This window comes from Mustela lutreola, chromosome 17 (genome assembly GCF_030435805.1).
Source record: "Mustela lutreola isolate mMusLut2 chromosome 17, mMusLut2.pri, whole genome shotgun sequence".
In the NCBI taxonomy this organism is placed as follows: Eukaryota; Metazoa; Chordata; class Mammalia; order Carnivora; family Mustelidae; genus Mustela; species Mustela lutreola.
Genome location: NC_081306.1, coordinates 9,389,827 through 9,408,228, shown reverse-complemented (window position 1 = coordinate 9,408,228; position 18,402 = coordinate 9,389,827). Strand labels below are relative to the sequence as shown.

Genomic DNA, 18,402 nt, shown 5'->3' with positions numbered 1-18,402 from the left:
AACTTCAACAACAAAAAGTCAGCTTTAAAAAACAGATGAATGGGACTAATGTTTGTAACTGATCTTGAAATGCTTGAAAAAAATATGAACTGAGAGACAGAGGTATGGATAGATGTGTGGTAAAGCAAAGAGCAAAATATTCATTGTAAAATCGAGGTGGTGGGAATATGGGTGTTGACTGAATAATTCTTCCAATATTTTTTTAAAGGTTCTCCATAAAATGTTGAGATTGTAAAAAATGAACACACAAACTCAACTGTTTCACTTTCATGGCTGTTAACCTGTTTTGTTTTGTTTTTTAAGTAGGTTCCATGCCCAATGTGGGGCCTGAACTCATGACCCTGAGGTTAAGAGTCCCAAGCTCTACTGACTGAGCCAGCAAAGCACCCCCATTAATCTGCTTCTTTATGCCAGAGAAATATCAGTTTTTAGGTCTGCGTGGCGACCCCACCCACAGACTGGTCATGGAGTTGTTGAAACCCAGACCAGAAGGGAACCTGGTGAGCCACTGGGGACACAGGAATGAACAAGGCTTCTCTACCTGGAGAGATGCCAAGCAGTGCCTGGTGGGTCCTGCCAGGTTATCCCAATGACCACAATAACCAGACCACATGTGGCCAGAACACTGTCCTGGGCCTGAATGGAAGGATCCAGAACCCTGATATTCCGTCTGACCGCAATAGCAAACAAATGATTCAAGTCTACTTTGGACCAATGAACACACTGGATCCTGCTCCGGGCAAGCCCCTCCCTTCCACGCCTTCCTCCTTCCACAGGTAAAGCCCATGAAAGATGTCCCATACCATGAGTCATCCAAGAAATGCAAAATAAAATCACATCCACATGTTTTATTTAAAAAAAAAATTTTCCCCTTGGTTTTGTTTACTGAAGTATTTTTTTTCCTAGAATAAAATCCACCCATTTTAAGCACACAATTGGATGAATTCTGATGACTGATGGAAATCATTTAACTACCACTACAATCAAGATAGAGTTCTCTCTCCCTAAAAAAAGTTTTCTCTTAGAAACAAACAAACAAACAAACAAACAAACAAAAAACCCCTCTTTCCTGACCCCAGTGGGCCAAGTTTCATTGTCACTAGAATTTCATAAAAATAGGATCATATAGTATAGACTCATTTGCACTCATTTAGTTTACTGTTTCTGAAATTCAGCTGTCTGTATGTGTATTCGTATTTTATTCTTTTTTATTGCTGAGTAGGATTCAAAGATACAATGTATCACAATTGGTTTATTCATCGAAGATGGGCACTGGGTTTATTCAGTCAATAATGGGCATTGGGGCTGTTTTCAGTTTTTCAGTTTTTTGCCCATTACAAATAATGCTGTTAGGAACATGGGTGTACACGACCTTGTTGGACACCTGTTTTCATGTCTCTGGGGTAAATCCCTTCTACTTCCAGCAGCATCGCTGGTTTGTATGGTCAATGTGTGTCTAACTTTATGAGGTCACGGCATCTGCTTTGCAAAGTGCTTATCGCCGTCTGCCATTCTCACCTGAAACATAGTAGAGTCCTAGCGGTCCCACGTCCTCACCAACACTTAGCATTTTTTGTCTTTACACTTAACTGTACTAGTGGGTTTGCAGTGGATATTACTGTGGTTTTACCTGGCATTTCTCTCTTTTCCTTAAGATTTATTTATCTGACAGAGAGAGAGAGAGAGCGAGCGAGCACACCAGCAGAGGGAGTGGCAGGCAGAGGGAGAAGCAGGCTCTCCACTGAGCAGGGAGCCCAATTCAGGGCTTAGTCCCAGGACCCTGGGATCATGACCTGAGAGGAAGGCACAGGCGCTTAACCGGCTGAGCCACCCAGGCGCCCCTTTACTTTGCATTTCTAATGACTAATGAAGTACAGCATCTTTTCAGGTGTTTCTTTGCCACTGCTGCGTCTTCTTGCAAAGTGCATCTGTTCAAATCTTTGCCACTTTTTTACTGGATCCTAGACTGTTTATCTTGTTCTTGAATTACTCAATTTCTTTATATATTCTGGATATAGGCTCTTCATTGGATATGTTTTACAAAAAATTTCTCTTGGGATGTGCTTTGCTCTTTTATTTTCTTAACTACATCTTTCAAAGGCAAAAGTTTTACATCTTGATCAAGCCCATTTATCACGTTTTCACTCATTTCAAAATAAAATAATTGCACACCCTGGGCTTTTGAAGCCAGGGACCAATGTGGAACTGCTTTGCCTAGGCCAACTGAGAGATGAAAAACTAATCTAAGACAAATTTGGATGGGGGGGTAAAATGACTGCCTGTGATTTTTTCCCCATATATGTGAAGTATTAAACAATACAGAATTAAAAATCAAAATGCTTTTTAAAGGTAAAAATTTAACATCTCATAGTTGTTCAACACTTCATAATCTTCAAAGTCTGTTTATTTCTGCCTTACAAGAATCCTTTTTGTGGGGGGAAAGGAGTTGGGGCCTTTGTGGGCCATAAAGGTGTAAAAAATTCGCCAAAGTCATTTGTTTCAAACGCATACTGCAAGAAGACACAAGAGTAAAAATTGTTGTCACTTTTTTGGGGGGACTGCAGATATTTTAAAATTAATTTATTTATTTTAGAGAGAGAGAGCAGGGGGAGGAGCAGAGGGAGAGGGAGACAAGCAGACCCCCGCTGAGCAGGAAGCCCAATGTGGGGTTCGATCCCAGGACCCTGAGATCACGACCTGAGCCAGAACCAAGAGCTGGATGCTTAACCAACTGAGCCACCCAGATGCCCCTGCACTGCCCATCTTGACAACAGCTATCCAAATGGACAAACATACATGCTTCAGCCAAGCAAGCCCCACCGGTGTGTTTTTAGCTCATGGTACACTGAACATACCCACGCAGACACGCCGAGGGTGCCCACACCAGTAACGTTCCTAAAGGGCAAAAAAACCCCCTCTGGAACGAATCCCAATGTTACCAACAGGGGACTAATTAAATACATTCTTCAACTCCTGGACTTAATGAAGTATCACGCGGTCATTAAAAATAATGAGGGGGAATGCGCACTCCGCGTCAGCCACACCGATCCCGCGCGCTCTCCCTCCCACCTAAGAGCTCTGGCCCTTGATATTCTTTTTGGCTGCGATGCTCTTCCACGTGGCCCATCTCCCACCTCCTTCCCATCTTGGCTCCAATGTCACCTTCTCCGTGAGGCCCGGCCATCTTAGAAAAAGCTGCCATCCTCCCCCAACCTTCACGATTCTCTGTTTCCTCCTTAGCACGGAACTGCGCCAGACAGTTGCTTTGTTTACTACCTGACTTCCCACATTCAGGAAGTCATCTGATGACACCACGACTGTTGTCTCATTTGCTCACTACTGTATCCACAGCACCTGGCCTGCGTATGTGTAAACATGCCAGCATGGAAAAATATCCCCGATCTAGTGTATGAAAGGAGCAAGCTGCATCAAAGTAGATCTATTCTGGACACTAACACTAGTGGACAGAGATACACACACACACAAACACACACTCCTGTACACCTGCTCCCATACACACGCACACACGGGCACATTTTCACACACACAGAAATGTATCTGTTCTTAGAGCGAAGGCTTGTGAGGAGTGATTACCTTTATGTAGGAAGAATTAGGGTTTTTTACTTTTTAGTCTACTCTCTCCTATATGGTTGCACGATATACACACATATATTCATACGTATGTATATATGTCTGTATAAATATATACTCCTTATCATAACAACACTGAAAAGCCACCAGAACCCCTTTTTCCCTTATAAACCCTCGGTGTCACCATACACAGGTGACAGGCACCCACCACAAGGTGGGGAGGAGCAGAAACGAGATTTAAACATCCTGAGCGGGCTCCCCACCCCCTCTCCCACGGAGCCAGGCTGCGGGCCATCTGTCCAGGTCACACCACCGGGGAGACGAGCTCGTGAGCCAAGCGGACAGGTTCTGTCTGCCCAAATTCTTATGGAAGCTGGGAAGCCATTTGAAAAATCTGCACAGATGAGCACAGATTCCCTCGGGTTTCTGCCCCTGAATTCTTCACACTCAGGCAGCCAAAGAAAAACTGCTAGAAATGCAGAGAGGAGAAGAGGTCGTCAGGAGAATCAACAAGCCTCCGAGAGGGGCAGGACTGGGGCAGGACTGGGGAAGACTGGCTCGGAGCCGACACCCCTTCGCCGACCCTGCTCCGCAGACTCGGAGACCAGCAGAGACCACTGCCCAAGCTCGGGGGTGTCGCCACTGCGGGATGTGGGTGGTGGCTGGTCCATGCACTGTGGGATGTGAGCAACATCCTTGACCTCGACGTACGACATGCCAACAGTGCGCCTGGAGTTGTGACAACCACGAACGCTTCTGGACGCCGCTGGGGGACAACATCAGCCCAGCCGAGGGCCCCGGGTCTGACGACTTGCCCACGTCAGCAGGTGTCCAGTGCTTCACAGCCTAAAGGTTATGTGGCGAATTCACTAGGAGGTCTGCTCTCGTCAGGCGGAAGTCCCCGAGGCTGGGGACGCTCATGGCGAACTCAGGGCCATGGGGGGGCTTGGGGAGGCAGTGGACCAGGCTTGTTCGGGGCCCAGGATGGCTTTTATTTGCCTCCATGGGTAGCTACGGCAGAGGTGGCTGTGAGGTCACCAAAGTCTTTTCTTCCCAGACTATAAAGCCAGCCTCCCCCGCAGGAAGTTGTAGCCGAGAGGGTCGGAGTGGAAGTGGAAGGGATATTCCCAACTTCTAGACCCAGCCTATTAAAACTTCCCACACAATCCTCCCCTCTCTCCCTCTGCTAACCACCAAGGCCCATAAAGATGGCAGAGCCACAAACCGGACAGGGCCCGGCTCGCTGAGTCCTTGCACGGAAGGCCACTCGTGAAAGGCCCCACAGACACCAGTGCACAAGCAAGAGATCAGCTCTGATGGCGGTAAACCCCAAACCAGCATGGCCAACCCGCGACAGCAGCCTTTCCTGACCTCGGCTAACACAGGAACATCTAACAAGTCAGCTGAGTTTGTTTCCTCCTCTGTAAAATGGGTATAACACTGGTACCTCTCTCATTCAGTTGTTGTGAGGATCAACTGAGAGAGTCCTTGGGGCTGTGCCTGGACTTACTAAGCCTTAATGGAGGGGGCCTCTATTAGGAGTGAGAAGACAATGTACCCCCGAATCCCTGCCCTTCCCATTACCCCTTCTGTGACTTCTTTTCTGAGTCACGCTCAATAACCTGGGGAAGGATGATTTGCCCCAGTCCTCAAATGCCTGAGAGACATACAGAGGCTTTAGGGAAACTTCTGGTAGGAAGGCTGGGGACCGTTATTTTCTCACACAGCTGTCCATGCATGTCCGAAGCGTCCTGGCTCTTCCTTACCAAAGATTCCACTGAGAGGCCACGGTGACCTTGAATAAAAATGCAAGAGGATCCCACAGACGACTCAACCTTAAGGCTGTCCTTCTTTTGCTTTCTCCATCCCCGATAAAATTAAGCAAGATAAAACCTAAAAGCCGGAGCACCTGGGGGGCTCTGTCAGTTAAGCATCTGCCTTCTTCTCAGGTCATGATCCCCGGGTCTGGGGACTGAGCCCCGTGTCAGGCTCCCTGCTCAGGGGGGAGCCTGCTTCTTCCTCTGCTGCTCCCCCCGCTCGTGCTTGTGCCCCCTCTCCTGTCCTCTCAAATAAATGAATAAAAATCTTTAAAAAAAATTCTTAAAAAGACCTAGAAGCAAACACATTCACAACTTTGGCCCTGAGCCAGTGGACAGTCTTCCTGGGCCTGCTCTGTAACTCAGGATCACAAAGAGCATGGCCACGGGTTAAGCCCCCAAAGACCCTGCCTCCCCTGGCCAGTGCGAGGGCACCACACAGAGCAGGAAGGCCGACCCCTGTGCCCACTCTGCTGATCTTTCACCCACCTGTTTGTGGGCGAATAATGCCCTCGGCCAGGCAGTCTCTAGAAATGATTGCCATTACAAGCCAACGACTTCCTGCTTTAGTGTGGGGGCTGGGAGCTAGGCAGAAACCCAGGGGAGCAGTTTTCACATCAACTTACACGCAGGGAAAGAGAAAATTACACCCACTGAGCATCTGCTATGTGCTAAGTATCCCCGCACACATATTATCTCACTCCTTCGTGAAGGCAGAAGCCACATCTGTCACGTTCACTAGTTTCTCCAGTGCCTAACAGTCTTAGGCACACAGTAGGTGTTCACTAAATACTTGTCATCTGAGCTTACCATGACCCCTACTTATTGCTCTGGATCTCACGTGTAATTTACTCCCTGCATTAACTATGCTCTGGCCACTTTCACCTTTTTACTCACTCTGCCCCAGGGCCTTTGTACTTGCCAATTCCTCTGCCTAGAATACTCCTCTCCCTGATCTTTGCACAGCTGGCCCTTTCTCAGCTTATACTGCCCAGTTTAAAGGGATGCTCCAACCCCCGTCACCACAGTCCATTACTACTTAGGTATTGATTTGTCTCACCCCAACTAGCATGCCAGTATCAAGGAAGAATTAATTATTTCTGCTTTTCTGCTATTTCTCCAGCAACTAGGCACTGCACTTCAACATAATAGGGGCCTGATAAAGATTCGAGGCTGTGTAACTCAGTGATTGAGAGCCCAGATTCTGGACCCACATCACCTGACTTTGAATCCTAACCCCAGGTCCTGGGGCACACTACTCCTCCGAGCACTGCCTCAGTTTCCCCAATCATAAAATGATGGTAATTCCTACATCACAGAGCTGCTCTGAGGATTAAATGAGTTAATGCATATATGTCTGCTGTCATTTTTAGAGACAGAATGAGCCATCTCAAGGTAGATCTTAGATGCGTCCAAAAGACAGAAAACGCAGGCTCCATGAGACGAAAAGGTCCTGCTTGGGTTGATTCAGCAACCAAGCTCTTTCAGACCTGGTTCTCTGACACCTAAGCCGAAGCTATTTTCACAAGGTTTCTCCAAGATGTAGGGAGAGAAAGGACACCCAGCCGGTGCCCCACGGTCCCTAGCCTTTTAAAGGTTAAGCCTTTGCCCCACTGACTGGCGGCTCGGGGCTGGAGCAGTAGAGAAGGCAAGGGACAGAAGGGCTGTCCGGAAAGGATATTCTTGGTTTCTGATTTCTTCCATGTGGCAGCCTTCATCTCACAGCCACTAGGCTCTGGCCCTGGCTGCTGAACCCAGCTGCTTCTCGCCAGCTTGGGGACCCAAGGCAAAGCTGAACCTGACCTTCACTGGCTCCCCTTTTGCGCTCCCAGCTAGGGCTCTGCAGGGACACGTGTGGTTGGACAAATCCCCAGCCCCCTGATGCTTTCCCCCATGGGGAGGTGCCTGGAAGGAGGCTCCATCCAAAGGCACCAGAGTCATTAAACAGCCACACAAACGGAGTAAAGCTCCCAGGAGCCCTGGCAGCTGGACTGGTCTTTAAAGGCTGCCACCAGACCCCAAAATGAATGTTTAAGATCCAGCCAAGTTTTACCACCTGGGTGGATGGTTTTGGCAGCTCAAGGAGCTCTCTGGAGGAAAGGTGAGGTGGGGGTGCCACGTGGGCTCTGTGCTCTGCCAGGAGAGCTCCAGGGTAGCTGGGGTCTGCTTCCATCTCCTGACTGTTTGGCTGGCTTTCCACCTCTACCCACGTCCAGGTTCGATGCCACAATCCACTGAGCCCTCACTAAGGGCCAAGCACTATTCTAAGCACATTACATACTTCATTTCTCTTTGTCCCTACGACACCCTAGGAGAGGGGGGGCTGAAATCTACTGACGAGGAAATCCTCATTCAGAGGGTTAAGTAGCTTGCCCAAATAGAGCACTGTCCTTTATATCTGATCCATGAGCCCTTTCTGTTGACTCTGCCTGCTACATTATTTCCCACTGAGTACCTTCTCTGAAACCCTTCTGCTACCTCCCTGGTCCAAGCCACCATGCCCTCCCGCTTAGACCAGCGTCCCAGATGGTCTCCTGGGTCCCCATCTTGTCTCCCGACAATGCCAATCTCCATTCAACAGCTGGAGGATACTTTAAAAGAGGATCATAGCACTTCCTTGGTCAAAACCCTCCAAAGGTTTTTCTAGGCACTTAGGGAAAAAAAAAAAAAAAAAATAGAGCTTCTAATCTTACAGGCTCTAGTCAACCTGCCCGGTGCTACTTTTCCAAACTCACACTGCCTTCTGTGCTCTGGACATATTGGGGTAACATGGGAGAACGGATGAAGTGTCTTCTTGCTATTTGAAGAGTGGTCTTTAGACCCCAGCATCAGCGTTACCCAGAGCTTACTAGAAATCCAGACACTGGGATGCCTGAGTGGCTTAGTGGGTTAAGCTGCTGCCTTCAGCTCAGGTCATGATCCCAGGGTCCTGGGATGGAGTCCTGCATCAGGCTCCTTGCTCGGCGGAGAGACTGCTTCCTCCTCTACCTCTGCCTGCTGCTCCCCTGCTTGCGTGCGCTAACAAGTAAATAAAATCTTAAAAAAAAAAAGGAAAGAAATCCAGATGCTCAGGTCTCTTCCAGACTTACTGACTCAGAATCCACATTTTGACAAGGTCCCCAAAAGATTCCTACGCTCATTAAAGTGTGGTGGTTAAGAGTGAGGAAGACTTTGGAACCAAAGTACTTGGGATGGAAGCCTGGCCCAACCACTCACCAGCTGGGTAACTTGGCATCAGGGACTAGCTACTTCCTGTGTAGTGAAGAGCTCATCTTATCCAAAGAGAGACTTTGGCTCTATACCCCTGGCTCCTTGGAGGTGATTTCCAGGCTCATGGAATATCTGGTAAAGGTGTCTGGAGACCAAAGGTCCTGGAGACCAAAGGCCAGCTCCCTGAGAGTACAGGATTGAGCCGCAGCAAAAACTCTGGACACCTAAGGCTCAGGTGGCAATTCCCTTTGCTGGCAATATTCTGTGCACATGACCCAGTCGGTAAGCAGGAGGAGGTAACACCGTCCATGACTCCATGGGGACAAAATAATTGAAAGCTCCACTTCCCATCCTCCGTGTGTCTCTTCCCTGGGCTGATTTTAATCTGCATCCTTTTGCCATCCTAAAAATTACAGATCTAAGAAGCACCTTCCTGAGTCCTGGGAGTCATTCTCATGAATTACTGAAACCGCATGGGTTCAGGGACCACGCGTGTCCAGCCAGCTGGTCCAAAGCCAGCGCAGTCTTGTGAGGACCAGGCCCCCCGACTTTGCAATTAGCTCCACTCTCTGTCGTTCCCTTCGCTGAGCTTCAATCTCCCCAGCTGAAAAATGGCTATAGAGCAGCTCGCACCTTCCACGTTTATCAAAAGATTAGAGGAGATAATGAACGCACCCGAGTTCCACGATAAATACAAGTACGATGTCCCCCGTGGTTTGGTCAAGGAAACGGAGGGTCAGAGAGGCAAAGCCATTTGCCCCCAGTCAGAGACTGAAGCTCGGTCTGACTGACCCGAACCCTGGTGTGATACTGTCTCCTCGTGACTTGCTATCGCTTTCCGGGAAGGTTCTGCTGAGCCCACGGTCCAGCAACCTGTTAAGGAAGTCATGGGGCCTTTGGGGTAAGTGGCCCGCCGCGGTACCTCCTGTTTCTCCTCGCTCCTCTTTTCGGGATTCGCATGACACGAATACTCGGCTGCGTCAACGTTGCTCCATAGGTTTCTTTTTTTCCCTTCTGTTCCTCTTTTCCCCCAATCTTTTTATTCTGTTGCTCATCGTGTGTACTTTCTCTCCGTCTCTCTGTACGTTCCTTAACTCTTTCCTCTAACATCTGCCACGGACCCCATCCAGCGAACATTTTATTCAATTTGAAATTTTCTACTCAAGTTCTTCTGTTTCTCTACCCACAGCAGCCTCCGTCTCAGCATACTTTTCAAGAGGATTCACCCTGCCTTCTTGGCGCATGGTAACAATCACCGCTCTAAAGTCTGTGTGACCATCCCACCGTCTGGGTCATCCCGTGGTGGGTGCCTGCTGATTATGTTTTCTCTGAGAATTCGCCAGACTAGACCGGTTCTTTATGAATCAGGTTGTTCCAGATGGTATCCTGGACATCTTGAATATTAGAAGACTCTAGGTCTTGCTTGAATCCTACTAAATATATGGACTTTTTTTTGGCTGTACCAGGCAACTGAGTAGGTTGGCTTCAGACCACATGTTCTAACCTGCCTTCGAGGAGCTGTTAGGCCAAAGTTTTTTCAGTTTTCAAAGGGTCCTCAAGGGTCAGCCGCAGACCGGGGCGGTCATCTTCACTATAGTTCAGTTCTCAAAGTCTCTCTTATACTGGTCAGGGTCATATCCACTCTGTGAGGGCAACTCCAGGGTGAGCCCAGGAGTTCATACCTAACTCTGTGGGCCTCCTTCTGGAGCTGTGTCCTCTCTGTAGTGTTTCCCACACTCTGGCTCCCAGAGGCCCCCTTTCATTACCCGCCGTCTAGAAAGTGGAGGCTTTGGTCCCCCCTGCTCTGCCGCTTACTTCCCATGAGTGTGTCTGGGTCTGGAGCCAGGTGCCCCCGCCAGCTCCCGCGACACGCTGCCAACCCCAGCACCCGGCGGGGAGCACAGAACAGGCCGGTTCTGTAGCGGAGTGGGCGCAGCCAGTCCGTCCCTGGTTCTGGGACACCGAACCAGCTGGCAGCTTTAGGGCGATGGTGATCAGGAGCGGACACTGCTCAGGACGTGACCCCGGCCTATTCACCTCCAAAGAGCCAGCATTTCAACGCCGGAATTATTAAACAACACTGGAATTATTAAAACAATGGGCATGATTTTCCAAGGGGCTATTTCCGGGATGGGCAGGTCCATGTGCTGAGCTGCCTTTAGTTCCCATGAGAGGAATGATTTGCTATTTTAAACATGTTACACAAGACAAAGACCCGGCTCAGAGAGGGGGAGGCATCTGCTTCAAGTCACACAGCTGGTTACCAGTGGGGCCAAGATTCCAACCAGAGTCTGCGTAATTCCAGGGTCCGCTCTTCTACAGCAAGGTCCAACAGCACTGTCCTCATCACCACCGTCACCACCACGTTCGGTATTTGCTGAGCACGGACTATGCAGAAGGCACTGTCTAAAGTTCTATGATGTACTGAGGTGGGAAGAGAAGGAAACTGCATGGCAGGGATGTCATTTGCCCAAGGTCACATACACCTGCTGAGCGGCAGAGATGACATCTGAACCAAAAACTGCATCTCACTCCCACCGGTCCTCGGAGTGGCCCCGCAACCGTTTCTCTCGTAGGCAGGGCTGGGCCTGGTGCCCAAGGAGTCGGGTGGGGAGAGAAGACAGAGGCTGTGGGGAGGCTGCAGGGAGGAGTTGGGGCAGAGGTGGGCTGAGGCCAGATGCTGGGGAACATCTGTGTCCCAGAACAAAGCCACAGCACCTCTCCATCTCAAGGGATCTTCTGGCCCTTGCAGAATGGCTATGTCCCTCTCACAATAATTTCCTCCTCTCTCCTCTGCTGGAAACCCTCAGCTTCTCCAGGTCTGCTTTCGCAGCATGTCCTCTGGGGCTCATCCAGCCCTGAGGTCTTCCCGGTGGCAGCATTGCTCTCTACCTCCCCTCTCCTCCTCTGCCACCACCCCCCCGCTCCCCTCCCCTGCACCTCAGCTCACCAGCAGATTCAATTAACCAATTAGATGCTGCAGTCACAGAAAGCCAAGCAATTATGGAAGCAGACCAGGTACCTTGGAACTCAGTCTCACAGAGGGGTCTGGGAGGCCTGCAAGCAGACAGCGTGGGGCGGGGAGGGAGGCAGAACACTATGGGCAGCTGCTGCCAACCCTGGGCTGGGCGAGAGAGGCCACTGGGGAGCGGTGAAAAACACACCCCTCACCCCAAACACAGATGCCCTGGCCCACTCCGTTGCCCTGCCTGGGACCTGGGCATCAGGATTTTTTTACAGTCCCAACATAACACTAACGACAGATGGGATTAGCAGTCTAGTGGAGATGCAGGGGTAAGGATCCCTGCAAGAGCCTGATTCCTTCTAATGCACGTGGGATGACTGGGGCTTACCCAGCCGCTCTTCTGGGGTCTTCTGTGTATTCTCTCCCCCAAAGTGTGGTCTGCAGACCCACAGCATTGGCAGCACCTGAGCGCCGTTGAAAGGCAGAATCCCAAGCCGCAGACCAGGCTGACTGAATCAGGACCTGCATTTTGAACAAATCCCTAGGAGACGTGATGGATGGAGACTCCACACTCTCTAGTCCTAGCTAGACACACTAAGGTTGGCAAAAGAGCTAGGAGTGTCGGTCACTGCCTTGGTTTCTCTTCTTGCATGTTCTGCAGCTGCCTGGACCCTGGTTATCACTGGTGGACTTCCCCTCCTTCTGAGCCTGTGCTCAGGGTAATTCCGGTAGCAGCTGCCTTGAGCATGGGGCTTCTCTGCTGACCCCTGTCAACCTGTCAGCACCCAAGCTGAACGATGATGCTGGCCTCCATTTCCCTCCAAGACCTCAGTTTCCCTTCTGGGCTGGAGGCCTGTCTGCTCTCGCCTCACTCCCCACAACCTTCCACATCCAGCTAACCTATCACCGGCTCACTCCCTGGACAGGTTGGGCATTTGCAACACACCTTGCTTTTCTCCTTCATAACCTCTAGACTGATTCACAATTACGTCATGATTGCTTTGGCCTTGGACTGACGTCCGCCTGTCCCCCACTAGAATGAAACACAATGATAATATATATGTCACAATAGAGCGCCTGGGTGGCTCAGTTGTTGAGCCTCTGCCTTCTGCTCAAATCATGGTCCCAGGGTCCTGAGATAGAGGCCCACATCCGGCTCCCTGCTCAGCGAGAAGCCTGCTTCTCCCTCTCCCACTCCCCTTGCTTGTGTTCCCTCTCTCACTGTATCTATTAAAAAAATAAGTAAAATCTTAAAAAATAAAAGAACATGGGTCATGAATGTCTTGTTCTCTGTTGAATACATAACACATAGTAGGTGCTCAAAAAATATTCAGTCCGTGGAGACTGACACTTGGTCAGCTCCTGCCCCAGGGAGCTGAAATCTACCCCCAACCCCACCCTTGACATCAGAGGCGGCTTCTCCTCTCCTTTCTATCAATCTATCCACTGGAGGTACCTCACGTAAGCAGCATCCTATAGTATTTGCCCTTTCATTTCTGGCCTACGTCCCTTAACAGAATGTCTCCAAGATTCACCCATGTTGTAGCATGTGACCATGTCCCTCCTTTGAAGGCTGAGTAACTGTGCCCAGAATGGATAGATCCCACTCTATTTATCCATTTATCCGTCTGTCGATGGACACCTGGGCTGCTTCACCCTTTTTGCTACTGGGAATAACGCTGCTAGGAGCCTGGGGGCGCGAATGTCTGTGGGGAGTCCTGCTTTCCGTTCTTTTGGGGATATTCCCAGAAGGGGAATTGCTAGATCACAGAGTGACTCTATTTTTAAATTTTTTGAAAAGGCCTCATCAAGCTGTATTTCTTTTTTATTTTTTTCCTTCCTTTTCTTCCCCCACTTCCAAGAATAGCCCACTAACCTCAGTGGCCAACTCTACTCTACGTTTCCGGAAGGCCTCTGGGCCGCACGTCATTCTCTCACAAGCTGAAAAGCAATTTTTCCCCTTTTTTTAAACTTCAGCTGCAGAAATCACCTGACTGAAAACTGAAGAAAAACCCTCATCCCACACAGGAACGGAAGGGCTTAACCAGCCCCGCCCGCTGGCTGATTATGGGCTTTTACCAGGATTCTTGGCATTCGCTCTAAGTGCAGCTCAACCTTACTTTGTTTTTATCAAGTGTTTGGAAACAAGCTAATAGGCTAGGTTTCAGAGCCTTTGCCTGGAGGTGACAGCTTTCCACTCCTACCTGATAGATAACGCAAGTTAGAGAGTCAAGGATTCGAATTCGGAACAACAGTAGCTTTGCCCAGACAGATCCCAGCTCTACTGGATTTCTTTTATCACTACGGTCAGTGCCCTCTAGGTAAAACGCCACCCTAGCTGCAATTTCCATTCACAGTTATGGCTCCAAACCCTGACTCAGCATAGAAATATCTGCTTTAAAAATACATAAACACAGGTAGGGAGACAGCCAACGTCCCCAGCGGGTCATAGTCTCCGAGGTGGGGTCTGGTCACTGGCAGCCCTTTATGTTATTTTTTTCAAGATTTTATTTACCTATTAGAGAGAGACAGAGAGAGCGCTTGAGCAGGGGGAAGCAACAGAGGGAGGGGGAGGAGCAGGCTCCTCACTGAGCACTGGGGGTTGATCCCAGGACTCTGAGGTCATGACCGGAGCTGAAGGCAGATGCTTATTAACACAGTGAGGCACCGAGGCGCTCCTAGAAGCACCTGAAAGCTCCAGCCGATTGTCAAACGTAGCCTGAGCTGAGCCCGAGCTTCCTTCCTTAAGAAGGCAGGAAGACCTCTGGTCCTTCCTTCTCTAGAAAGAATATTTTCAATGGGCTTTAACCTGACGAGAGGCACCCCTGAGCTAGGGGCATGGAACCCCAACATTTAAAGAGGAGAAGCAGGCGTTCCACAAATGGAGAGCATGGCTTTGTCTGATGGGTGGGTGCGGCTGATGCCAGTCACCCGCCATGCGGTGGGGCACGGGGGTGCTGCTCCAGTTCAAGGCTTTTGCCTGATGGGATTCACATAGTGGATTCAAGGGGTTCAAAAAAAAACCCCTCTCAACGGAAGGCAAAATTTTCTGTCCTTCAGGGTGTTTTTCTGGGAAGGGTGCCCCATAGTCTTGTCACCTCATCTCAGGTTCCGTCACACGCCCCACACCTCCCCACATCCTCCCCTGTCCCCCTCCATGAGTAACGCAATCATTAAAAATAAATGGGGCGCTTGGGTGGCTCAGTGGGTTAAAGCCTCTGCCTTTGGCTCAGGTCATGATCTCAGGGTCCTGGGATCGAGCCCCGCATCGGGCTCTCTGCTCAGCGGGGAGCCTGCTTCCTCCTCTCTCTCTCTGCCTGCCTCTCTGCCTACTTGTGATCTCTGTCTGTCAAATAAATAAATAAAATCTTAAAATAAATAAATAAAGAGCTAGGTCCATCCACATTTGCACTGACCTAGAGGGACTGGACACAGTCACGTGTTAATGAAACAAAAACCACTTTTTCAGGGTAGTGTCCACAGAATGATCCGCGAAGGCCCCCCCCGCTGCCAAGAGCAGGGGCTGTCCGTTTTGTTCCTGGCCATATTCCCAGCACCAGGAAACTGTGTCTGGCCCGGAGAAAGGGCTTCATCCCCACTTCTGGAATGAATGAGTAACTTCCCAAAAGAGCTGAATCCTCTATATGCAGAAGATGTTTGTGTGAATGATGAAAAAAGCGTGAAATGAAGCATATCAGGACATTACGGGCAGTGACCTCAGGGAGAAGGGACTGGAAGGGGGGTGAGAAAGAGAGTAACCCTGCCTATTAAGAATAGTTCCTGGTTGGGGCACCTGGGTGGCTCAGTGGGTTAAAGCCTCCGCCTTCAGCTCAGGTCATGATCTCAGGGTCCTGGGATCGAGCCCTGCATCGGGCTCTCTGCTCAGCAGAGCCTGCTTCCCTCTCTCTCTTTGCCTGCCTCTCTGCTTACTTGTGATTTCTCTCTCTGTGTGTCAAATAAACAAATAAAAGCTTTAAAAAAAAAAAAAAAAAGAATAGTTCAAGGTTACTGAGTGCTTGTCTTGCACAAGGGATGGTGCTCAGCACTAATTATACCTTGTTCTCATCTGAGCCACACAACAATCCTTCAAGACATCCTCGAGTGGTTACACCCATTGTACAGCTGAGAAAATCTAAGCACACAGATCTTGCTCAAGGCCATAAAGCCCAGACCCAGGCCCTGGCTCCACAGCCCGTGCATTTAACCCCTCTGCTCTTCTGACTCTCCGTCCAAACTCCTCTTTTGGTTATAACACTCACTGTGACCAGCACATGCTACTTGTGTCCTAAAATCTTAAGTAAAATATAAAAGTGTCACAGCTTTCCTTCTGGAAACACTTGATGTCCCCCTGGGGTCCCTTCCTGATCTAAATGTGCAACCTAAGTCCTTCCCTCTCAATAGGGACTTGGGATCCATGCTTGGATCTTATCTTGGGTCAGCGGAGTTTCCACTACATAATCCATACCATTTAAAGATTCAGTGAAATCACGGTCTCTGGCTTTACCTGAAACCTTGGGGAGAGTGGGACCCGTGGACAGCAGGCATCCCAGGCTGCAACAGATAGGACTGTCAGACCTGCTTAGGGCAGGCGGGCCCTGACTGGATGCAGACTCTCCGGGTGACAGGCCCTAAGAAAACCCAGAACCAACATGCCTCAGAGGAGTCTTGGAGCATGGAGCATTTGCCATCTTGGTAATGAGAAGCAGTAAGGCCGTGCAGAGGAAGCCTTGCATGCAAGGATTTTCTCCAGCCATGGCCTTCTTTCTCGGGAGACCAGCAGCTAAGGTGTTAGAGTAGATCCGAACAGATTAAGCTTCCGATTACTCTGGAGCACCACTCCTCAGTGTGAGCTCAGGTGCCCCTGCCAGCACTCCCCAGATGTTTGGGGAAATGCAGACCCCCTCATCTTTAGATCGAGGAAGACCAGAGCTTAAATCTTGACTCGACCAGGAGGAGACTGGGTGGACTGCTTAGGTTTTAAGCCTCAGTCCCCAGCCTTATAAGCCGATGAGGATGATGCGGACCTGACCGGGTGAATTACGATGCGTATTAGCAATAAGGTGAGTGAAGCCCTGCTGGGGACAAGACACAGGATATAACAACCATTAATTCTATGAACTCGATGCGGTGAGAGCCACGTTCTAAATGGCTCCCAGTGATCCCTAACTCCCAGTACTCACACCCTTTTCTCATATTCCCCTGGAATATGAGCTGGATCCAGTGCGTTGCTTCTAAGGAACAGAATACGGCAAAAGTAAAAGGATGTCATTTCTAAGATTTGGTCACTGTAAGACTCTGGCTTCCGTCTTGTTCAGCTGCCCACTCTGATGGAAACCATCCGCCATGTTGTGAGCTGCCCCATGGAAAAGCCCACATCATGAGAAAAAGAGGAAGGTCACCGGCCGACATCTAGGAGGAAACGGATGCCTCCAATCCAATGCACCCTCGCTGTGAGGAACTGGATCCTACCAACCACTAACTACACGAGTAAGCTTGAGGACAGGTCCTCCCCCAGATGAGTGTTAAGACCGCAGCCCAGCCAATACCCTGACTGCAACCTTGGCAGAGAACCTCAGCCAGAAGCACACAGAGAAGCTGAGTCTGGGTTCTTGACCCACAGGAACCATGAGCTTAATAAATGTTGCTTTAAGTCATTATATTTGTTCTGCAGCAGTAGATAACTAATATACCCTGAAAACAATAGATTAAATTCAACCAGAGCAGTACATGAAGCCTTTTAAAGTCCTCCTCTCCAAGTTAGGTCACGTGTTTCTCACGTTGCCCTATAAGGCTCTAAGCTATTTGAATCACCATAGCGTCTAAATGAACAGAGTAAACACTTATTATTTTAGACTTGATTTCACTTCATTGTATAGTCTCACTGAATCTTACAAACCTATGAAGCACGTACTGTGATTGCCCACATTCTATAGATGAAGAAACTGAGACTTAGAGGGGCCACGTATCAGCAATTATGTAGAAGTTCCTGGAAATCTGGCTCTAAAATTCACATTTGTAATAATTATGCTTTATGGTTCTATGAATCTTGCCCAACTCCACAAATGGTAAGTGGATTCACACCCAGGTAGCTGAACACCAGACACAACCCTCTCTAGACACCTTCTCTCTCTAGGACAATAAGTAGGCTATATGTCTCACCTGGAGTTCATCAGGGTCCCACTCCCTACCTGTAAACACTAAGCTGGCATTTTCAAGTTCTTCTTGGGGAACTTTGAAGCTGAAGGATTCATTGTAGAAAGGATCAATTGTGCCTCTTAAGAAGGATGTCTTCTTTGTTTTCACAAGTTTGAGTCCATGTACCAGCTGGATTTTCACAAAAGGGTCTGAGAATTGGAGACAGAATTAAAGAACGCTGGAGCTCATGAAACTCAGTCCATCCATCCAACTTCCCATCTGTCTGATAACCCAACCACCTGCCTATTCTTTCTTCTCTCTTTTTTTTCCTCATTCCACCAATCTTTCCGTATATCAGTCCAGATACCCACCCTTTTTTCCATCCAACCATTACCCATCCCTCCTTTTTGCCATCCGGCTGCTTATCTGCTCATCCCTATCTCTCTTCCTCCAACCATCCAAGACTTTTTGAGCTCCTCCCATGCGTCAGGCACTGTGTTCATTTTACAGATGAAGACACTGAAGACTCAAGACAGGAAATGGTCTGCTTAAGATCGGACTAGTGGAAGAAAATCCAGACCCAGAGCCTGCCCTGGTTTTTTTGTCCCTAGAAATCCATTATCATGTCAGTGAGCCCGTAACTCCATACACGGGAGCATAGAGATGGCAGATTAGTAACTATCA

General features: G+C 49.2%; 1 protein-coding gene across 15 annotated transcripts in view; it reads right to left on the bottom strand.

The window, feature by feature from the left end:
* Window positions 1–18,402, bottom strand: part of SYT17 (synaptotagmin 17) — a 134,379-nt gene that overhangs the window by 60,963 nt on the left and 55,014 nt on the right. For all 15 annotated transcript variants that reach the window (XM_059154235.1, XM_059154238.1, XM_059154224.1 and 12 more), the window contains one exon: window positions 17,772–17,927. In XM_059154235.1, coding sequence (XP_059010218.1) covers window positions 17,772–17,927 — 156 coding nt within the window. The remainder of the gene's footprint in view (window positions 1–17,771; window positions 17,928–18,402) is intronic.